Genomic DNA, 24,128 nt, shown 5'->3' on the forward strand with positions numbered 1-24,128 from the left:
GATTTTGGTTCGCTGGCTGGATCATTAGCTGGATCTGGGCCAGGTGCTGATGAGGGATGTGACATGATGCTGATCCATGCCCCCCTATGGTCCATTTACTATTGATTTACTTCTATTAAATAAAGTGGAAGGTCTCCAATAGGAGAGGGTGAGGAGCACTGCATCACCCAGTGGTTAGAGCACTCACCTGAGAGGTGGCAGATCCCTGTTCACCTGGACTTGAACCCACTTTCTGGCTGAGTACCCTATCCAGAGCTGTTCCTTCTGCCAGATGATTTACTGTGAACTTGCCTGAGGGGACCAATCTGGTAGGCAGCCTCTCAGCATACTTACCAGAATGGGCCCCACATGTGACTTAGGGGTGCCTGTGTCTTTCCTGGTTTGTGACTCATGCTGGGACATAGGCAGGAGACCAGTGTCCAGCTGCCTAGAGTGAGGCACCTGTGTGCATGCTCAGAGCAGAAGTGTAAGTGTCTAGGAAACTTTTTCTGTGAACACTTAGGTGCTGAGTGAATTTAGGGGCCTACAGGGTTTTGCAGCTTGTGGTAGCACTTAAGTACTGTTGTGGATCACAGCCGAGGTGCCGACACAATGCAAGTGTTTAATAAAACACATTAGGATCTACTTGGTTTTTTTAACCTCTAAGTGTGTAAGATGACTCCCTCAGTAACTGTGCTGGGGCGGGTGGTGTCCGTTGGGCTTTCAGATGGAAGGTCAGGCTGCTGAAGCGACAGTGTTTCTTTGTCATGGTCATGTGGACGAGGAACTAATGGAGCACAGGGATTTGTGTATTGTCATTACTGAGTGTTGTGTAAGGGCTTGTCTATGTGGGGTTATTCCAGAGGAATAGCTCAGTGGTTTGAGCATTGGCCTCCTAAACCCAGCATTGTGAGCTCAATCCTTGAGGGGACCACTTAGGGATCTGGGGCAAAATCAGTATGTGGTCCTGCTAGTGAAGGCAGGGAGCTGGACTCAATGACCTTTTGGGGTCACTTCCAGCTCTGAGATATACCTTATTTCTTTTTTATTATATTCTTGATTAACTCCACATGTGGATGCAGAACTGAGCAGCCCAGGCAGTCTAGCCATTGACCAGTATCACTGCCCTAAGCTACCATGTTTGGCAAAGCCAAATCTTGGGAAATGGGGCAGGGAGGGTACAAAGTAGAAGCCAGAGAGTAGGGTTGGGGTGGGAGGGAAGGAGACTCTAGATATTGAGGTGTAGGGAGAGAGGGCTGGGTGGTGGAAATAAAATAGTGGGATGGGGTGAAGGGAAGGGGGAGTGAGGAAGTGAAGCATGAAGAAAGAGGGATCCAAGATACAGGGGTGGGGGAAAAGGAGAGAGCCCCCACTGGTGCTTCCTTAAGACCCTACTCAGAAGCAGGGTTGTCCCCCTTGCCTTTGCAGCACTAGGAAAAGCTACTCTGATGTCAGCACAAGGCAGTGGGGACACTGACATGAGCCGTACCTTGCTCATCCCCAGGGTGCAGGTGGAAGCTGGCATGAGGGAAGAGGAAGCACAACTTGCATTTTTCAGCCCTGGATTGCCCCAGGAGTGTGGTGGGAGGGGTGGGGCTATCCTGGGGTGTCATAGCTGGAGAGAAATGGCCGTTGTTTTATTTCAGTTAGTGTTGTAGCAGCTGATGACCTTGCTTCTGTTCTTCGCTGAATGAAGCAAGGCCCTCCTGTCAATGTGATAGCACTTCCATCTGCTGTCTCTTCTGTGATCTGCATGACCCAATGCTGGCCTTCAGCCAGCACGGAAGAGGAAAGGTGGAAGATTTGAGCACATGGGAACAGGAGCTGACTGGGGAATAGAAAGAGCAGATTAGGACAAAACCTTGGTAAGCCAGGGGTGAAAGAAGAGGAGAGAAACAGAGTTGGAGTAAGGAATTGAGCTGGAGGGAGACTGGGATTTGTTGGGTGAGGAGACTGGGGCTGGATAGGCAAAGCGAAGGACGATGAAGAGCCAGGTGTGGGGAACCAGACAGGTTGGAGGAGACAAGACAGAGGGATCAAGCTTGGAGGAACTGGCAAAAGGATCTCTGCTCAGTACAGCAGATACTCCCCTCCAGAGCCTGAAATGGAATCCAAGACTCCTCCGTCCCACCATTCCTCCAGTCAGCAAATTCCTGAGACTAGTGGCTAACTGTCTCATCCCCCTCTAGCGCAGTCCAGAGGATAACCTGCTATTCTTCTACTTCACTTCATTAACTCTGCAGAGGTCTGTGCAGTTGATCTAAAGCAGGGGTAGGCAACCTATGGCACGGGTGCCAAAGGCAGCACGCGAGCTGATTTTCAGTGGCACTCACACTGGCTGGGTCCTGGCCACCAGTCCGGGGGGCTCTGCATTTTAATTTAATTTTAAATGAAAATTCTTAAACATTTTAAAAACCTTATTTACTTTACATAAAACAATAGTTTAGTTATGTATTATGGAAAGAGACCTTCTAAAAATGTTAAAATGTATTACTGGCACGCGAAACCTTAAATTAGAGTAAATAAATGAAGACTCGGTGCACCACTTCTGAAAGGTTGCTGACCCCTGCTCTAAAGGTTCCAAGCCTGCTAATGAGCCATATTGGTGTCAATATGTCACATGGTGGAATGTGATTTTTCCCCCCCTCCCCGTTTGCTTTTTTAAAACCTGGGAAATTACCTACAAAACTATGTAAGAATATTAAGGTTGCAAAGTCGAGCTCTCAAAAGGTAAGAAATGCCAGAATGAAGGCTGTACAACTTTCAGTTTGGCCCCTTGTGTGCATATGCATTTCTCAAAATTATCAATGCTAGGACCTGGATAAGGTATAACTCCTCCCCACCTATGCCAATCTATGTAGCTAATCCTCATTAAATACATCTTCCCATTCATTGTAACTGACTTTCATGGGACTTGTATCAGGCCCTGAGTGGAAACAGCTTGGAAGCTTGTCCAAGGCCTTGCTGTGCATGTAGAACGCATGGACCAAATCAGCAGAGCCACTCACAACTTTCCAATATCCATTTTATTCTTCATTCTATAAAATGTATAAATGCAGAAATGTATTACAGGTTATTGACAATACTGATTATTAATCACCTTTGCATTGCTATGTGGGTTAATAGCAAAGCCCTTTACGTGTCAAAGTGATTACATTTAGTCTCCTCTTTAATTGGATGGAATTTGATACAAACACTTATATAAATTGTTAGTATTGTTGCTACTTTCTAAATTCCTGAGATATAAAAAGCTGAGAGTGTTTTCTCTCCCACTTAGTTATAAACGTCCTCCAATCAACAGCGTGTGTTCATCAGCCACAAAGCTATTGGGTGTATTGCAAACGCTGTGTCCACTTAAACTGATATCTGCACGCAAGGAAATTTTCTGTAATAGAAAAAAACAAAACAAAAACAACATAGCACAGCTCCACTATTTATTGTTCTTTTCCTAGAGTAGCTTCTACAGACAAGGCCACGCACTCTGAAATGCATCTCACTCCAAAAACTACTTGCCTGCCAAGAAAGCAAAATATTAGTAACTCAAATAGCCCTGAGATTGCCATATTTCCTCATGGGTTTGTCCAAACTTCTCTCACGACTATTCAGGGTGTGAAAGTCTTCACAGCTCAGGAAGGAGATAATTGGCTGATCTATGGGTGATGGCAGGTGCAGATAGGGTGGCAAAAGAGTTTTAATTCTAATCCCGTTTTCAGTTACCAAGAATTTTCCGCAACATTCCTTTCCTGTGCTATTTCCCCATGTTATTCCCTGAGCTATGATAGCTCTGCAGCACCTTTAGGATAAGAAAGTAGTGAAAGCTAGTTCTGATCCCTCAGTAGATACACCTTAGGGACACAGCACAAAGAAAATCTAGTGAGTAAGATGGGACCTTGCTGCTCTTTCAGGGTAGAATCTCAAAACCACCAAAAGAAACGTGTGTTGTTGTAACTAGGCTGGTGGGGCTGAGTTTACCAGCTCTGATAGTTGATGAAGGATGTTAAGTTTATTTCATGAGTCTCAGGCTATAAAGCATTGGACACAAACTTCACATTACCTGAAAATCACGGATGTAGGTGAGGAAAAAGCTGAGGAAGGAGAAAGCCAGAGACCATTCGGAGATTGTGCTGATGATGTGAACTATGTAGCCCTGTATTGAAGGGAAAATACATCTATGTAATGAGGCTGCTTTTTCAGTCACCAGTGGTAGAAGGCTTATATTTCTGCATTTCAAAGGATGCTCTCCTAGATCTGTCAGGATTTTTCCATTACCTTTATCTAACTCTTTCATAAGAGAATGAAGTAAGCTGAATTTACCTGGTGTCTGGGAGGGAAAGGGTGAAGTAGTCTTTCCCCAGAAGAGTGCAGAGATGTCATGTGCAGATGGCTGACAACTCCTAACTCACTATTTTGGAAGTCATGGACCTTGTACACATTGCTTCTAATGTATATTGGGGGCTAGAGTGTTGCTTTACTACATAATGGCCTCTAAAGGTCAACTAACAAAGTACAGCTACATCCCATGTACCTTTAACTTGCCCACTTTCCTCTCTTCTTCCTTCTCTTGCTCCCTTCCTCTCTCCTCTTTCTCCATTCTTCCTATTAATCTCATATACCCACTTCAGTAACCCACCAAACAGCAACGAACACACAGGCTTCATCTTCAATGCAAAACGCTACCATGTTAAAATGTGACGGTGAAGAGTCTTGTTGGCTGACCATTCTGATCATAACTTTGTGGTGAGCAAAGACAAGGCAGGTCATGTACAGCATAGTGGCTGCTAGTCATTAAACCTGTACCTGGCGGGCCGGTTTGTTTACCTGCCGTGTCCGCAGGTTTGGCCGATTGCGGCTCTTACTGGCCGCGGTTTGCCGTCCCAGGCCAATGGGGGCTGCGGGAAGCGGTGCAGGCCGAGGGATGTGCTGGCCGCCGCTTCCCAATGAACTTGCGGACGTGGCAGATAAACAAACCAGCCTGGCCCGCCAGGGTGCTTACCCTGGCAAGCCGCGTGCCAAAGATTGCTGATCCCTGAGTTAGAAAGTCTGCATTAGCCTTCACACATGGAACACTTTTTCCCAATGCTAAATGCACACAACTTCCTTTATGGAACTGTCCTACCTTTTCCTCCCCGCTCTCAAAATCTGACTTACTTTCTCCTGTGAGTTCCAGTGCAGCTTCTGAACTAGGTCAGTTCCATACAGGCCACTGTACAAAAGGACCGAAGAAACAAACACTAAAGAAACAAGGTAAGGAAGATGCGAGATGCTAAATGGCAAATTTGGAAAGAATGTTCAAGTTAAGGTCTAGACTAAGTTTCACCCTGTGGCCTGGTATCTGCATAAATGAGATGAGAGTCTGGGCTCTGAAATGCCAAGGTAAGAAGCATTTACAATAATGAACAGTAACCTTCAGGTGAAACTGAAAGTTACTCTTTGCAACAAAAGCATAATTTCTTACCCCATAACTAGGGCCCTACCAAATTCATGGTCCAATCTGGCTTAGTTAATTTCATGTTTTCAGATGTTTACATCTGAAATTTCATGGTGGTGTAACTGTGGGGGTCCTGACCCAAAAGGGGGTCGTGGGGCAGTTACAAATCTGTTGTAGGGGAGTCCCTGGATTGTAGGGAGAGTCCTCACTTCTGTGCTGCCTTCAGAGCCCAGCTCTGAAGGCAGCAGCCATGGAGCTTACGACAGCCAGAGGAGGCTCCAGGAGGTAGAGGCGAGTGTGATCTCCCCTATCCTGTTGGGATACCTCAGCCAGAAGCTCCTAGCTGCTAATCCAGGCCAGTGGCAGATTAATGCATTGGCCCAAAATATTAAATAGTGTAGGGCTCAGAACTAATCCCTGGAGGACGCCAGTTGATACACACCTGCTCAATGATGATTCCCCATTTATAATTACATTTTGAGACCCGTCAGTCAGTTTTTAATCCGTTTAATGTGAGCCATGTTGATTTTGTACTCTTGTAGTTTCTTATCAAAGTGTAGTGCACTACCCTGTCAACTCGAAGTACATTACAACAACTTCAGCTCCTTTAAAACTCTTGAGTGCAAGTTAACCACACCAGATAATTTTTTAAAATGTCTAGCTTTAGTAGCTGCTCTCTAACATCCTCCTTAATCACAATTAGCATGGAGAGTATTTCATCACCATATGATATGGCTTTTTCCCCCCCAAATACAGAACAGAAATATTTATTGAACACTTTTACCTTTTCAGTTTCTTTTTGACAGGTTAACCATGTCCAGCTAGTAGCGGACCAATACCATTGTTAGGAACAAAGGGAATCCTACACTTAAGGATAATAAGATGTTTAATGCTGCTGGCCATAGGATTACTCCTTTTGCTTCCCTTACCAATTTTCTACAATTCATAGTATTAATATAATTCAGAAGCGGTCAACTTGCCCTTTCTTCCATTTTGCGAGTGGGTGAGTTTTATTTTAAATAATTACTTTCACTTCCCATATATACCAGATTGGCTGGTGGTTGTTTTTGTTTTTTTTTTAACTAGTGTGGCCTTTTCTTTAGTGTGGCTCTAAGTATCTAGTAAAATGTTCTTATAGTTCCCAATTATCCATTATTTTTGGTTTAAATCCTTTGTCAACTGGTTTGGCTCTACTTATTTTCAGCTTTGTGAAGCTAGCCCTTTTTAAAACACCAAATTTATATAGAGTCCAAACCAGTATTCTATATTTGCCCCATAACAAGTGATCAAGTTGTGATTACTTGTACCTAAGCTACTGCTAATTTTTAGTTCTGTGATCTTGTGCATTCTGTACTAGTTTATATCTTGAAATGGATTTAAGATGTATCCTAACCTAGAGCACACTCCCATACTCTAAATGCAAGATGATGAAAGCACAGTTAATGCGGGGTTTGCTTGTTTTTAGTTAACTACTCATGCTCGCCCACTAAAAACACTGGTCTCTTTCATGCACTTCCCCTTCTCAGGCCTTAGTGCTTTGATACCACATTTCTTTGCCATCTTCAACTCTCTTAGAAATAATCTACTTTGCAATCTCAGTAAATGGTGAACCATCCCTTCCGCCTGCCTTGAACTAGTGTGACAGATTAGCAGGATTAACTTTTTCTTCTGATGTTAGACAAAACCCCATGAGACAATACGAGTAAAGAGCACAACGTAGATTGTACGTCTATAGACTAGTATATATTCTATGGTCACATGTTTTTTAGCACTGACAATTATTTAGAAGAGACCCTACACATGTCTTTGCACATTTTTCACAAACTTACTCTATTTCATGATCTAGCTTGTACTACTAGTGTTACTTGTATTTCACAACAAAGGATACTGCTTGCTATGCTTGATCCACACCAGAGTAACACAATCACTCGGATCCAAAAAAGTTTTGGCTGCATCGTGTAGGAAAGAATAGTTTGAACCAGTATGTAAATGGCTCCTATTCCAAATGTTAGACAGGCTCCAACTACGTGCATATAAAACAGAGTATATTTCTAGGTGGAAAGACAAATAAAATATAATATGTACATAAAATATACAGAACACAATTTAGCTTATTGCAGTGCTGATAGCTCCACTTTATCAAAGCTCAGACAACTTATTTCTGTAAAAGCTTTGCCTGCAGCTGTCACCACCTCTAATTGTGATCTCCTCACATCTCTCAAGTTAAGCAGTGCTGGGACAGGGTCAGTACTTGGATGGGAGACCTTCAAAGGAAATCCACATATGGTTAGCAATAATTCAGCAGCTGCCAACTCTGTCAGTACATGTTGTCATGGAGCAATTGGCTGCCGGAGGACTAGTCTTTCAGATGAAACATAAAGCTAAGGTCTTGGCCACTTGCAATTATTAAAGTTCCTGTGATACTTTACTCAAAAGCAGAGATTTTAGTAAACTGGCCAGAACAGCAGGGCTTTTAGTTAGTTGCAATAATTAGGGCTATGATAACAGTGAACGGACTTGAGCAAAATAGCATGAACTTTTTATTTTTTTAAAACAATCCTTGTTTTTAGTTATTAGGGTGGGGTAGGAAATGGGTGGGGGTCATCACCATGGAAGAATAAAAGCTTTTACTGAGCTTTCATTAGCCACATACTTCTTATAACACTGTTGTTGCTAAGCATAAGCCTCCTAAACAGCACATTATTTGACTTGGCAACACTCAGTGTTCTCAATTAAGCTAGTTCGTCTGTCATCACTTCCCATCATTCAGACACAAAAGACTCAATGGTCAAGTCACAGATTCTCATCTAATAATGAAAAGATGACAATCTGACTCCTAGGATGGCTGTGTGAAATACAGCCTTAATGAGACTGGTCTGTAAATAACTCAACAGTACTAACAAAAAGAAAGTGGAGGAATTGTTGAGGAGGGTTTGAGGCAAGTAAAATGAGAATAGGCCCATCAGACAATGAAATAACGTTACAATGAGAATAGTACCAGTAACCTGCACATATAGAGAGTCTTCCATCTGAGGATCAAAATATTTTTTTATAAAAACTGATCCTTACATGACTGTTGTGGTAAGTATTCATATTTCCATTTTACAGATGAGTAAGCCAAGGCACAGAGTTCAAAGCCGACATTTAAAAAAAGGCCACTGATTTTGGGTTCCCAACTTCAGACACTTTGGGCCAGCACTTGCAGCTCCATTTCAAGTCACTAGGAACTGCAGGTGCTCAGCACTTTTGTACATGATACAAAGTGTATCAAGCTGGACACAGAAATGTCGAGTTGCCTATAGTCTGTAACCACTCTTGCAAACTTGGCTGCATGCTACTTGTCCAAGGAAGCCTGTAGTTTAATGACAAGAAACCATCAAGGTCTTATCACAAGATGTATTCAGAGAAAACTGGGATGCAACACTGAAGCTGGATAAAGGAAGCCCTGCAATTGCAATTATGCAGATGAGGGCAGGGATCAGATGGCCTATTAACCCCTTCTATCCTAAAATCAGAGGTGAAAGTAAGTCAGTACGGTCTGGTACGGCGTATCGGCAAGAGCCAACTGTACTGGCAGGGGGCAGCTTCCCCAGGCTGGCAATTTAAAAGGGTCCTGGGCTCCCAGCAGCAGCCAGAGACCCTGGCCCTTTAAATCATGGCTGGAACCCCGGGGTAGCAATGGTGATTTAAAGGGCCCGGGGATTTCAAGGCCCTGCCCCTTCTGTCTGAGGCCCTGCCCTGCTCAGACTCCAGCCCTGTGTACCGGTAAGTCCCTTAAGTTACTTTCACCCCTGTCTAAATTTTAAGTTTATGAACACAACAGGATCACACAATACAGGCTAAAACCTAGTGGTTCTACTCTGAAAAGTGACTCTGTAAAAATGGAATCATGGGGTTCTGTGTTTGTGTCTCCATTACTTCAGATTGGATTGGCTCGGTGTATTAGTCTTTTCTGACTGCCAGTTCTGCAAACTCAAACAAGCTGGAATCTCTTGTACATCACCACCCATAATAAAGGTTCTTCAGGTCAAAGCAGGTCCTCAGTGACACGAGTGCAACCCCACTAAATGCAACAGCATTGCACTGACTGATATTTAGTAAACAATTTTTATGTAGGAGAAATAAGTTTCCCCTTACTCCCTCTTAGGTATGTTCACTCTTCAGTTCTAACAGGGGTTAAGAACAATAACGGCTTTGCATCAAAACTGGCAGTTGCTCCTTTGACTAAGAAAGGATCACTTTTACTTATTTTAAAAGTAGAATAGAATCACATTTTAAGTGGAATACATACTTCGAAATTTAACAGTAACAAATTGTAAGAGACTCTACTATTATCAAAGAAACACAGGATTTTCCATAGACAGTTAGACTGTTGGTCGACTCAGACAAGTTTTTTGTCTTTGGTCAGTGACCAGTTCCCGATGCTCAGAAGGAAGGTAGGAAAAAAAATGCGCCTGGCTGACTCTGCATGACTTCCTCCTCCCCCCACAGATCATCTTATGCCCTAAAACATGAGCCTAGCTTCCCCTTATTTTAGCTACGTAACTACAGATGAGATGAATGGTAATGAAATCATCCAGTCCCTTACAAAATCTGGCCACGTATTTAACCAAATACCAATAAATTCCCAAGGCTGACTCTGTATCTGTACTGTAGAAATCAGAATTTAAATTGCGTGCTGCTATACTGCCATCCAGTGGTCAAATATGTTTTTCTATATTGCCAGTTGTGACAAAGCTCTGTGATTTCACTAGCCTCATTAACCCTTCTCTCTCTAGGGACAAGGGTCACAGTCTATTGAGCCATTTCCATCATAAGCCAGCGAGGGAGGTGAGGAGAAGCTATCCTCCCTTGTACAGTCTCTGTTGTTTCCCAGTCTCTGATTAATCAGGGGGGCAAAAGGGGGAAGCCCAGGCCCACCCTCTACTCTGGGCTCCAGCCCTGGGACCCTAATAGTATCAGCTATGGTAGCTGACCTTTTAGGAACAGGACATGTACAATTCCCTGGGCTACTTCCCCACAGCAGCCCCCACTTCCTCAAGCTCCACTTCACCCTTATCTTGGGGCCTCCTTCCTTGTGCCTAATATGGTGTATACAGCTCAGTCTCTCCAACAGTGCAACTTCTCACAGCTCCTGACATGCCCACCTGACTAACTGGGAGGTTTTTTAACTAGTTTCAGCCAGCCCCTGATTGGCTTCAGGTGTCCCAATCAACCTAGCATCCTCCCTGCCTTCTGGAAAGCTCTTAATTGGCCCCAGGTGTCTTAACTGACCTGAGCAGCTGCCATTTACTTATCCTGGTACCAGGGATTTGTTTAACCTGGGGCTAATATCTATCTCCCACTACTTTTCTATAGCCATCTGGCCTTGCCCCATCACACAATGTAGAGATCAAGACTTGGCAGAAGCAGAGAAATTTTCTTTGGGCTTGTCTGCATGGGGAAAATTGAGCTGGATCGCTATAGCACAATAATTATTCAATTACTCTGCTATAGCTATGCCTGTCAATTACTCCTTGCAGACAAGCCTTCGGCCTCTCACATGCACCCATCTGGGCAGAGTTCTACGAGGCGGCATCCACTGACACCCTCAACAGTTTCTGCATCGACCACTATCTGGGGTTCTCTGCTTGGTGTCCTCCTCTGCTCACCCTTTTGCTCACCCTTCGATCTTACTCCACTTTCTGCCCCCTCTTGATTTATCCTCCATAATTAGTGGAATATAATTTCTTTTTTGGCTCCTTTTTTCTGTGGGATCCTCCTTGTTAGCACTGAGAGTCAAATATGCTAATAAGCATAGCTGCCAAGTTCTGGTTTGTACCATGTGCCATTTTATGTATAGTATTTAATTAACTAACTTGCATATAACCCTAAATTTAGACCTAGTCAAACACAGCATCCCTTGATCATTGGTGGGGTTAGGACATGGAGCTGAATAAAACTTGGCATCTCTAGCCAGGGTAGGTGAGTGGCCACAGGGAGGGAGGAGGAGCTAGATGGGTGCCTGCTGGGAAGTCAGGAAGTGCTGGGCCCGTGGATGGATAGGAAGTGTTAAAGCTCTTGGTGGCAGCTGAGGACATTGGGTGCTGGGGCTCCCCGTGGGCAGGGGCTATGTGCTATAAAGCATGTGGTACAACTGGATTTGAGGGAAGAGAGTAGGCTGGAGCCTGAGGCCAGTATCAAGCTCCTCACCTTGTGTTTCTGCTCCCACCAAATGCTCTAGCCACTTCCTGGCTTCTCACTTCTGGCCCTAATCCAGCAGGGGAAGGAGGCACCTGGATCCTTGTTAAGCAGGCTCCCCAGTAGCCAAAAGGCTGCATAACTGCAGATAAATGCCAGCATCCTTTTGGCAGATCAGCTGGATGCATGAGACTCCAACTGAGATGCGGATATGCATAACATGGCTACCAAATGCATGACTGTTGCCATCAGATGGGTGACACCTGGAAGCCCTGCATATGGCGTTTCTTGCTGGTGTGAATATTTAAAAGGTTATCAATTTGAGAGAAGGAAAACTCTGAAAAGGAAGATAATAATGTAGAGAAAAATAGACATTTGAGAGACAGGAGAAGAACAGAGTTTACTAGGGCTTGTAATTCTTCCAAAAATATCTGTCTGTTTTGAAAGAAAACATATATAAAGGACCTGCTTTTCAGAGGTGGTGAGCACCCACAGCTATAACTTAAGTCAGTGGGGGCTCAGCACCTCTGAAATCTGGTCCAAAATACTGAATTGTCCTTCCAGTTTAACATCCAGAAAACTGCAGACAGAACACAAACCTGGAAGTTGGCAATAATGCAAAGTCCAAAGCAGCTTATTATTCCAAGTGTAAAGCCAGCCTTATTTAATCTGACGATCTTGGGTTCTCCTGGACTCAGAGCATAAACTTGTTTATAGCGAACATACACAGTAGCAATACCTGTGAACAAACAACCCAAATGCAGTGAGGCTTGAGTAAACAAGGAGACTATTCTTGTCAACTGTAAGGTGATAAGAGACAGAGGTCATTGTTATTTAAAAGGCAAAAACTACATTAAGGTCTGGTCTACACTAATGATGGAAGTCAATCTAAGTTAACATGAGTTAAGTTATGTAAATCATGTAAGTTAAGTGGACGTAGCTTAGCTTGATTTACAGCAGTATCTACACTGCGCTATGTTGACGGGAGACACTCTCCTGTTGACATAGCTTCCACCTCTCGAGGAGGTGGAGTACTGAAGTCAACAGGAGAGCGCTCTGCCATCAACTTATCATGTCTTCACCAGACCCAGTAAATCGCAGCTGCTGCATCAATTGCAGCAGCGCTGATTTAGCCACTAGTGAAGACAAGCCCTAAGAGAGCAAAGTGAGGAACTCAAGTCAGGAAATAAAGTGAAGTGACAGAAATGGAATTACCTTCTGGTCAAGGCATGTAGTGTTTGTGATCCCAGACTAGATTAAACTGATTTTTAAAGACACATGAGATTCCACTTCCCCCATGATGTCACTACTGGGCACAGTTAAGGTTATTGACTTGTTTGAATGTGCATTTTCATACCTTAACATGTCTTGATTTCTTTTAAGCTTAACCTTAACTATGAGTTTCCTGCACTAATAAATGCTTGGTTTGGGGATAATTACAACAATCCTATAATGCATTTCACCCTAAATAACTGATCTGTACTCTCAGCCTCACTCTCTTAATGTAGCTTTTGTCTGGGAATTATGGGTAAGTTAGTAATAATGAAACTAAGTAACTTAGCGTTCCTGTTTAATAATTTGTATTCCAGAAGTGTTTACAATGTGCTAGAGGTCATTGTATCTACTTACCTAAGAAAGTGGAAATATTTAACATAATCCCAAATAAGCATCTTTCAGGAGGTATTGTCCCTGTGTCACTGTAAGAAAAACAGTATATAAAACATGGTTCTCCATCATGTACTGTAAATTTCCACCCAAGAAATGCATCTTTATAAGAGGAGGGAAGGAAAGGAGAAACAGAGTCATGAAGCATTCAAAGCAGTTTCACTTATTTTGTGGTACACTACTTAAGCAATTTACGGTGCTAGTTTCTAGGGCTGCAGAAGCCAACATGACTGCCTGTTTGTTATGGGCACAATGTTTTTAGAACATGAACAATATGTACAATCCAACATAGCTACCCTGTTTATGTTACTTCTCCATAAAAAGTTAAGACAGTTAAGGCTGTAAAATGAAGCACTCTAAACTCTGGAAAGGCCAAAATTAAGGTTTCAACAGGACATACAGATTACAATACAGGTTTTAATTACACATTTTCAAAGTACACTTTCATCATTTAGTGTGCAGGCTGGACTGTATACAGTGAATGTGGGAGCTGTTCATTATTTTTTCTTTAACTGTTCAACATGTGGTCCCATATGTTATTCACTGCATACAATCAAACTTCTGCCTGATTCACTATAAACAAAGCAGACTTGCAGAGTTACATTTTTACACCTGTAAATGAGTGTCAAGATATTCAAAAGTGGCTAATAGGTTGGGAGCCCTCAATTTTTGGGTGCCCAACTTGAAATACTTTAATGGGGCCTGACTTTCTAAAGTAGGTGCTCAGCACTTTCTGAAAAAAGGGCCCCTTTAAAGTGTCTCAAATTCGGCTCTCAAAATCTCTGGAAAAACTTGCTTGACATTTCTGTATCTCCATTACACCACGGTGGAACTCTGAGTAAATCTATCAGGCGATCAAAAAGGCAGCAGTACTAATCATAAGAAAGGCGAAGATCGGGCATCAAGCCTCCAGGCAGGCTAGTCTCTCAAACTCTAAAGGTGAAGCTGCCATACCCACATAAGTAAGAAGTAATGTTAGAAAGGAGAGTTTTAAAGAGATTAAACAATTAGTGAAAAGTTCTCACTGCTAATTTAATTTGTAAAGACCCAGTGCAAAAGCCAGCATGAGGCCTTGGACCTGTTTAAATCCCTTTAAACCCTATTCTGAGGACCAAAGTAGGAATTAAGTGGCACACAGGCTTGGGGCTGACTGTCCGCATGGAGTGAATCTCATCTTATGTGACTAACAATGTTTTAATACTCTCAACAGCAGCTAAAAATTGTGTGTGTGTGTGTGTGTGGTTTTTTTTTAAATCCTGAATCAGAAGTGAAATCCTGGCCTAAGTGAGAGTAAATCACATGACACAGAAGGGCAATAAACTAAGGAGTATGAGAGATTAGATATAAATATACATTCTGGAATTCATGGAAAGCTAATTCTCCCTACGTTTCATGCTGGATAGTTTGTTTTGTTTTGTTAGTAATTTGCACAAAGCATGATACCTTTTCTGATAAGGGCAGTTACAACTCATCTCTAGCAGCTCAATAGTCAATGGATCAAGTTGTGAAGGCTGCCAGTCCTTCCATCAAATGGAGGAGAAATTAGAGGGGGAAGATGATGGTAGGTCCAGCCATCTGAAGGAGGACAGCAGCAGAGGCACATGCAGACCCTCCCTTAGTACTTCCAGAGAGATGTTAAATTCTGTGACTGTGCTTGGTTAGCAGAACTAAGAACTACCCATGGCTGTCTACGACATTGCACCAGCAACTGATTTTAGTTAAAAAACATGTTAAAACCAAAGAGGAAAATATCCACGTTTCAAATGAAAAAGGCATATTGTCACAGAACACGGGTTTCCAATCTCAAGATTGCATATGTAACCACCCTGCCCTTCGCATACGGCTAGAAAGGAGGGTGTGTCTGGATGAGTCCAAGTACAGAAAAGGCCGAGAATTGGCCTCAGAGAACAAGAACTCTGGATTCAGATACTTATTCTATGGCTCTGTGCCTCCAGTTATCCAAAATCTCTAGTGATCACTAAAACACCCTATGATATCGTAATGACATTAACACAGGCCATGAAAACCTTAAAATGTAAATGTTTGTGTTTGTCCAAAAAATTAAACTAAATTAAATTAACAAGACAAGTATTGATGTTTGTTTTTTAAAAAAATATCTTCTTAGTTTAATGTTAAAACTGCTAATCCCAAAACTATATATTTTAAACTACAATTTTTTTAAATGTTAGGGGAAACAACTGCATAAAAAGGAAAGGCCAGTTCTGGCATGAATACTGTGGTATAGTTAACAGTGCAACAGTTAGAGTTTTACTGACCTGATGTAGGGCACCAAAGGGTCGATATGATGTAGAAGGACTGCAGTAATATATGAAAATATGAAAGAAGCGGCTGACCAAACAACCAAAGCCGAAGGCAAGAAACAGAGGCCTTGCTGAAACCACCACATTGCAGCACTGTTTCACAAGTCCAAACGCTGTGAAGAATCAAATATGCAAAAGATCTTTGGTTTCGTCTCAGTGTTTTTCTCTTCTTGAAGCCAAAGAGTGAATTGTGTTAACATGCAGTCTCCATGCGCATCCTGTTATAAACAGCCATAGTAAGAGAAGACAAATTGGATTTAGTATCACTGTCATTGAAAGCACAACAGGAGGCTTTCAGGAAGTCACTGCTCTTTCAACCCAGAAGGAACTTTAAAATGAAAAGCAGAAACTTATTTTGGAAACTTTCATACTGCAACTCACAGAAGAAAGCTAGAGAAGAAACTCACGGATGTCATTTTACTGCCTTAACATTTGTCTGCTTCCACAGCTGTGTCAGGAGAGCCACTGTGTTGTGATTCTTTCTTTTCAACTCTATTTGTGCATAAAATCTCTCCAAGGTTAAGCCCCAGGGATCAGAGAGGATATGAGTGCAGTGAGTACAGAATATGCCTCAGTGACAGTTTTACCAACAAAGGAAATTAAAGGTTCTACAACTGCCACTAACAACAAACCGGTCATATTTACAAAGTGACCTGACAACACGGAAATATTAGTAACTCTTGCACTTATCGAGCACCTTCCATCTGAGGCTCTCAAGACACTTTACCACCTCACACTTAAGTCAGTAAATATGTTCATAGATTTCTTTTGGCAAGAGCTGGCTGCTGCCATCTAGGACCTCCAGAGACAACCACCACCTAATCCAGCTGCAGAGAAAGTTCCACTTACACACCTAGTTAGTTAAGTGCATCACACTGCGTTTATGCACCAATCCAGTTTTGAAAATCCGAGTCTCAGAGCAAGATTACCCTTCATACAGAGCTAGATGCACAGGTCCAATGTGTAGCTGTGGCACCCCCACAAGAGCACAGGGAAGGAATTGTAATTCCTCCCTTGCTGCTGGTGGGAGGGGAAGACAGTAGTTTGCTACCGGCTCCAATCAGGAAGCTAAAAATAGAGCCCAGTTCTACAAAATCATGGTCTTGTGCTTTAACCACAAGGCCAGTCTTACATTTAAGAAACAAAGGTCACAGAAACTGGTTAAGCCTAGTAGATGTAAGGGTCCAAAGAGATGAAAGATTGGAGACTGTGAACAGAGCAATGGACCGGGCAAAAAAGACAAGAAGTGAGCAATGTGGAGAGAGTGGTGATCAGAGAAAGTCAAAGACAGAACCCTCAGAAAAGAGCAGAGCCAGATGATGAATAAGGCAGTGTGGAGTCAGTCCAGAGCTGGATAGGAAATACAGCATTGAAACTAACCAGAATGAGGGTGGTCAGCTGCAGTGACAGGAATAGAGAGAGCCAGACATCAAAGTACAGGAAGAGAGACTGAGGGAGCCAGAGTGGTAGAGGACCCCATGGAGGGGGAGGGAGAGACTAGATAGAAAGGAACAGATTGTATGGGAAGAGAGAATCTGAAAGTGATGAGGAGACTCCTCCTCTCCAGCCAGTGGATGGGGAAATGAGAGAAGGAGAAACTAGATTCCAAGAAGGGAGCAGAAGCCGAGTCAAAGAGAGAGAGATGGGTCTCAGAGTGAGGAAGTGGGAGATAAAAGTGTGAGATCTCATCCCTGAGTTACCTCTGAGCCTGCTTGAGTGTAATGAGTGATCAGTTACCTACAGGGTTCAGCCAATCCACAGGCGAGATCCTGCCAGGTGATCCCAAGGCAGGTACATAGGTTCCTGGGAAGCAGCCTCTCTAGTCTGCTCAATGTCACTACTTGGCTGGGAACACTGCCCTTACTGCTGCTCCTGCTCTAGCGTGTACCTGTGGCTGTTTCCCACCTAGCCTGCCCCGGTTCCAGCCTGCATCTGCTCCTACCTCAGCCGTGAACTCTGACAGAGATAACAGACTGACAGGAAGTGGAGTAGGAGGAGGAAGGAGATCGGGGGTGGCAGGCGAAGAGTCCAAAGGGCAAGCATAAAGCCAGGAGACAGAGCAGGAATAGGAGAGGAAGGATATGAAGAGAAGAAAAGATATATGGTCCAGAGCTGACAACCTCCTCCATGTCCTAGAGGGCTGGATAATTTAGTTATCCAGATTACCCTTCTGTTATGAACTGATCCAACCCCTATGAGACAGGCCAGACATGCATCTTCATCTTACCCACTCTTTGCATACTTCCCTGAAACCTCAGAGTATTCCATGTCCCTCAGTGGTGTCTTCATTCTGCCCTTTCCCGACGGAGGGGTGTAGGATTTGTGTGGCGGCCATGCTTGACAGCACATGGCTGCCAGTATCCTTCCATCAACTGCTTCCCTGAGGTTGGTCACTAATTTAAGTACTCTTGGTCCTCTGCCCACACAGTCTGGGTCTTACATGCTACACCAGCACCAATCCTCTGTCCACCACTTGCTGATAAATTTGGGGACCGCTTCAAGTATCGGGTGTAGATTCTAAGCATAATAGCCGGGTGCCATTAATCAGGCTCTGGAACCCTCTTGACATGTGACAGAAACCTATTTTATACTGGATAAAACCTGAAGAAGGGGTGTGGGTTACATCATACAACAAAAAGGCAAATGTATTTTGCTATGACGCATGATAGTCTCTAGCATGGAGGTGGAAGGTGGATGGGGATACAGAGGCAGAATTAAGGTTTGGTGGGAATCTGAAGTGCACATGTACTAACTTTCTGCCCCTTAATATTTCATTTTCAAGCTATTAATAAAATAACACTAGCACTCTCGTGAACTTCCATTATAGGATTGCTGTCAAAAGTCTTAAAAGAGCGACACTCCGATGCAGAAACTACAGAACCTGAACCACCAAAAAAGAAAATCAACCTTTTGTTGGTGGCATCTGCCTCAGATGATGAAAATGAACGTGCGTCGGTCCGCACCACTTTGGATCATTATCGAGCAGAACCTGTCATCAGCATGGAAACGTCCTCTGGACAGTTAGGTTAGGTTAAAAAACCTATAAAAAACAAACAGGTAAAAACAATTCAACCTTTGTAAGTTCAACTTTCACGATTAAGAGATTGCGCTACAGTACTTGTATGAGGTGTACTGAAAAACACTATTTCTTTTATCTTTTTTTACAGTGCGAATATTTGTACTAAAAAATAATAATATAAAGGGAACATTACCTTGTATTCTGATTTGTAACTGAAATCAATATATTTGAAAATGTAGAAAACATTCAAAAATATTTAAATAAATGGTATTCTGTTATTAACAGTGTGATTAAAACTGATTAATTGTGATTTTTTTTTAATCTCGCAATTAATCGCGATTAATTTTTTTAATCGTTTGACAGCCCTAATTGGAAGTGTTAGCAGACTCCATAAAGAAAAGTGTTAACATAACAAGATGTCAGATAAGTGTTTTAGGCTTATAGATTTTTAAGGCCAGAAGGGACCATTAATCATCCAGTATGACCCCCTGCATCACACAAGCTATAGAATTTCACTAGTACACCTCTATCCTGATATAACCCGGTCCTCGGGAGACAAAAAATCTCACCACGTTATAGGTGAGACCGCGTTATATCAAACTTGCTTTGACCCCCTGTTCCTTGTTCCCTGACCGCCCCCTCCAGAGACCCCTGTCCCTAATCACCCCCAGGACTCCAATCCCTACCCAACGCCCCTGGCTGCTCCGACCCCTATTCCTCCCACCCCCTGACAGGCACACACCGGCAGCAGCGGAAAGCGGAGCAGCCTGGCCCCCGTCTGCTCCATTCCGCCAGTTCCCAGCTGCAGTGCTCTGCTTCCCGCCGTCGGTGAGTGCGGGGAGGTTGGGGAAAGGATGCCCACCACACTCACCTGTGGCAGGAAGCAGAGCGACACGGCCCCAGCCTGCTCCGCTTTCCTTGCCTCGGCCCCAGCCGTGTCGCTGGGGGGCAACTGGGGAAAAGTCCTGCACTCACCTGCGGTGGGAAGTGAAGCGCCACAGCTGGGAGCTGGCGGAGTGGAGCTGGCTGGGGCTGGGCTGCTCCAGGCCCCCCGCTAATCCCCCGGACCTCTCTGGGACTGCGGGGCCCCCAAAAGTGCCCTCCCACAGCTCCTGCCCCCCAGACCCTGGGGAGGGGGGGAGCCCCTGACCGCCCCCTAGACCCTCTGCCCCTTATTGAACCCCTCGGCCCCGGCCTGGCCCAGCACCCTTAACATGCTGCTCAGAGCAGCATATCAGAGCTTTACTGCATTGTATGCGTACCTGCATTATATCGTGTTGCATTATATCGGGGTAGAGGTGTAATTCAATGCTACCAACTGTTCTGATTTTATTGAGGATTTTCTTAAAACTGCTTCCGCAAAACTCATGTGAATACACTAGAATCTCAGCTTTCATTTTTTTAAATTAATTGTCTGCCTTTGTAGAAAAAACCTTGAAAACAAGAGCTTTAAAGACTCAAATAGCAAAAATAAGAAGAACCCAAGATCCACTATTTAAAAAAGGTCTTTGGCTTTAAAGTCACAACTCAACATGTTTAAGTGTTGTACTTGCTTGGTTAGAAATATAGTGATAACTTGCAAATCAGTGGCAAATAAGCATAATCTCTACACACATGTTCTTATGAGAAATTAAAGAAAGTCGTAAGTAAAATTTGAGCTTTATTAAGATAGTTTGAGCATACCAAAAATACTAATGTACACATCCACATAAAAGATAAGTCAGAAATAAGACTATACAACTCTGTCTGAGAAAAAGCTTGTGAGATACAATACTGAACTCCTGTTCAGAAATGTAACTGTCTCCAAAGGAAAATAATCCTGTTAAATGTAAGGTACTTCAATTTAGTTACCAACTTTAGCGAACAGAGAATTTGTCATAAAAAAGTTAGTTATCATATACTGGATTATTACGGCAACTGAATTAGTAGAAGTATTCAAGAAATGATAAACATACAAAATTCTGTAGCTCTAGCTAAAGATATAGAAAAGATGATATGATGTATTGTAGTATTTGAGAAACATGATGATGTAATCAACTATATCACAGTGCAATACTCACAAGGAGGCACTGAAGATGCAGCCTTAACTTTAGAATTTCCTGCCTTTGAGTGCTTAATTGTGCAACATCAGTTTGACTAATGTATTTATTTAATCTATACATAATGTCACTATAATATTAAGATGTAGCACAAGGTCAGACTTTCTGAAGAATGGTAAGGATATACATGAAAGCATACAGGTGACACTCCATATAATTGTGCTTTTGTGAACATCCAATGCCAGGATTTTGTGTACAAAATTCATTCACACTAGCAACTTCTTGTGCTTAGAAAAGCCTTCTATATTTTGTCCACCAAGCACCCCTTCTCAACTCTTTCATATTTCTCTTTAAAACTCACTTCTAAGAATTCTTCTACTCTCCTCATAGCCAATCTCTTCATGCTCCCTCACCTAGACAGCTGCCGTGTCCTGCCTCTTTTTATTTTTTCTAATTGTCTAATTAAGGACTGTATTGTGCAGTTGGAGCTATCTGGGCAGATGCCTGTGCATATAAAGGCCTTGTACAGTGTAAGCAGAGAAGGGAGTGTGTCTTCACTTTATCTGTAAAGTGTGGTGTACATTTATAGTATTGTATAAATCAGCGGTCCCCAATGTGGTGCCCGCGGGCACTGCGTCCTGGCTGGCGGTCGAGCATTCGCCAAAATGCTGCCGAAATTCGGCGGTGACGCCTCTTGATGACGCTGCTTGCCGCCAACAAGTGGCGTCATCAAGAGGCGTCACCGCTGAAATGCCGCTGAAATTTGGCGGCATTTCGGCGGATGCTTGACCGCCGCCACGGTCCTTCGGCTGGCGCCTGCCAGACAAAAAGGTTGGGGACCGCTGGTATAAATGATTAACAATTTACTCTATGAAGATGTCCTATGGCCTATGTCTATGTAAAGAACTATGTAAACAAATACTTAAACTCCCTTGCTACGTCATAAAAATCCTCCTTTGCCAACTGGTCTAGATAGACACAAGTGTAGGCATCTTTTTTCCTTATGTATTTAAGTATTCTTAAATAGTTATCTCAATCCCTGGCTCTTTATATCCATTTTCTGAAGGAGTTTTTTTTTAGCCTTCTGTTGGATAGAATATTAAAGCACTTAATTACCTATAATTACACTGGATAAATAATGCAAGAGGAAGAGAGAAATGATCAGGACTAGGCAAGGGTTAGTAAAGATGCTTTTAAATGAAATCTGAAAAAAAAAGACAGAACTGGAGAGGAAAGAACTCCCACAGCTGCAGGAGTAAAACTGTGGGGTGAAGGGGGCAGAGATGAGGTGTGTGTGGGGGGAAATCAATAGGCTGGAGCAAGTCAATGAAGAGCTTAAAAACCTGAAAACTCCTTTGAGGATAGGTGTGATGTGGTTTTGTTTCTTTGAATGTGTGCGGTGTGCAGGAATATTCTGCATATGATTAAGTAGGGAGACTTTATGAGGCTATGGAAAAGGGATTTTGTAATAATAAAGATGATAGGCTGTCAAGGCATGGATGAGTTAGAGTTAAAATTTTTGCTTAGGCGGCCTGTATTGCAGAGTAAGCAGAAAGCCCAACAGCAGCTGTGAAAGAAGGAAAATTCTGAAAGATACAGCGTGACCCTCTCAGGAATGGATAGGAGATAAACGAGAATGAGCTGTATCTGAAATAAGTATTTCCATCCCTGAGACATTGTGTTGAAGCAAGCAGGCACACAGGTGCACATTACTTTGTCAAGACAAGCACAAGGAATGGATAGGGAGGAGTCATTAAATGTGTCAAAAGAATTCATTTGAATATTGTATTGTCTCAGGGTAAAAGCTAAAGGTAAAGCTAAGGTGACTAAAAAGGAGGCGGGTTGGAAAGCCCAGAGAAACAAGGAATAATACACACCACAAAGTAAGAGTATTGGTGCACAGAAAGAACCCCCTGGCAGTTAGTCTGATCTGAGCCAGGCTGAAGGGAAGATTTTAAAAGGGGGCTAGGCAGTGGTGGAGCTTTAGAAAGGAGATTCCAAAGGAAAAAGCATCAGTTAAGTAAGCAGGAAGGGTGAGGAGAGCTGGAAGGGGTTGGATAACATCAGGACTGAGAGAATCAGCCAGGAAGGGTAACAGGAGGCGTGAAGAGCATCATTGGGACAGGGCAGAAAGAGGGGGTGGGGAGCTGGATCAGGACAATGGGAGGTGTAAAGGGATGAGTTAGTACAGCAGGTAAATGGCAGGAGGGGGTGGGGGGCTGGGGAGGTGTGAGGGGAAGATGCAGGAGGGGCGGGGGTATGGGGGAAACAGTGTAGGGGGGCTGGAGGGGGGCAGGGCAGTGTAGGGGTGAGGGGGCAGGGCAGGTAGGGGAAGGGGATCAGTGTAGGAGGGCAGAGCAGTGAGGGGAAGGGGTACGGGGAGGATCAGTGTAGGTGGGAGGGGGACAGGGCAGTGTAGGGGTGAGGGAGCAGGGCAGTGGGGGGATCAGTGTAGGGGGTGGGGGGCAGGGCAGTGGGGGGAAGGGGTACGGGGAGGATCAGTGTAGGGGGTGGGAGGGGGGCAGGGCAGTGGGGGGATCAGTGTAGGAGGGTGGGAGGGGGCAGGGAAGGGGTACGGGGGAATCAGTGTAGGGAGGTGGGGGGCAGGGCAGGGCAGTGAGGGGAATGGGTACGGGGAGGATCAGTGTAGGAGGTAGGAGGGGGGCAGGGCAGTGGGGGGATCAGTGTAGGGGGTAGGAGGGGGGCAGGGCAGTGGGGGGATCAGTGTAGGGGGGGCAGGACGGACTGGGACCCGGCTCGGTGCCTGACAGACCCGGGGGGAGCGCGCGCTCTCTGCCCCGCGGGTGCCTTACCTCGGGCACTCCTGGCTCATCCCCATGGCCTCTCCGCCCAGGCAGCGCGCGCACGGCAGGGACAAGGGCGAGTGAGCCCGGGGCGCGCGCGCGCCACACGCCCAGTCCCGCGCGCTCCCGAGCCGGGCTCCCACACCCACCTCTCAGCGCGCGCTCCCGAGTCACCCCGTCCCCGGTTCATTTACGGCAGCCGGAAAAGAGACGTAAAAGCGCCGCCCGTGCTTGTGCGGAGAGAGGCTGAGGTAAATGCCGGGTCCTCCGACGGAGGCTGAGGGGCCGAGCCGCGAACTCCGCGGGGCCTCGGGCTCTGTGTGACCGGCTCCTCCGGGGAGGCGGCGGCCGGAGTCTCTGGCCCCGGGCTCCCTGGTGTGTGCGGGGTCCTGGCTCTAGCCCCCGAGGGGTCCCTGCCGGCTGGGCGGGCGGCCTGAGCGAGCCGGGGGGGCCATGCCGGGAGTGGGGTGTTTCCGTCCGGGTTTGTAGCTTCCGGCGGAGCGAGTTCTGGAGCTTCCCTTTGTGCGGGGCGATTTGCTGTCCCGACTCATCCATCCCACCCACCGACCGACCGAGCAGGGCCGGGGCCGGGGCTTGGGCTTCTCTAAAACATCGCTGGGACCGGCAGCCACGGGCAGGAAACCCTGCAAAATTCCCTCTGGTTTCTCAGAAAATCGGTGTCACTGAAAAGCA

General features: G+C 44.5%; 2 protein-coding genes across 4 annotated transcripts in view; one reads left to right on the forward strand and one right to left on the reverse strand.

The window, feature by feature from the left end:
- Nucleotides 1-2,990: 2,990 nt before the first annotated feature.
- DRAM2 (DNA damage regulated autophagy modulator 2) lies at nucleotides 2,991-23,579 on the reverse strand. The gene is made up of 9 exons (XM_045014630.1): nucleotides 23,445-23,579; nucleotides 18,481-18,613; nucleotides 15,529-15,791; nucleotides 13,217-13,284; nucleotides 12,187-12,326; nucleotides 7,296-7,458; nucleotides 5,128-5,210; nucleotides 4,034-4,126; nucleotides 2,991-3,364 (listed from the first exon to the last, which is right to left on the reverse strand). Exons 3-9 carry the CDS (start codon nucleotides 15,657-15,659, stop codon nucleotides 3,257-3,259), a joined length of 786 nt encoding a protein of 261 aa, XP_044870565.1. The 5' UTR covers nucleotides 15,660-15,791; nucleotides 18,481-18,613; nucleotides 23,445-23,579; the 3' UTR covers nucleotides 2,991-3,256.
- Nucleotides 22,635-24,128, forward strand: part of CEPT1 (choline/ethanolamine phosphotransferase 1) — a 46,672-nt gene continuing 45,178 nt past the window's right edge. The window contains exon 1 of one of the 3 annotated variants that reach the window (XM_045014629.1): nucleotides 22,635-22,651. The gene's annotated coding sequence lies outside the window, so the exon portion shown is untranslated. Of the gene's footprint in view, nucleotides 22,652-23,566; nucleotides 23,811-24,128 lie in introns of those variants that run through there. The other 2 variants (XM_045014626.1, XM_045014627.1) reach the window with 2 other exon arrangements.

This window comes from Mauremys mutica, chromosome 4 (genome assembly GCF_020497125.1).
Source record: "Mauremys mutica isolate MM-2020 ecotype Southern chromosome 4, ASM2049712v1, whole genome shotgun sequence".
NCBI lineage: Eukaryota > Metazoa > Chordata > Testudines > Geoemydidae > Mauremys > Mauremys mutica.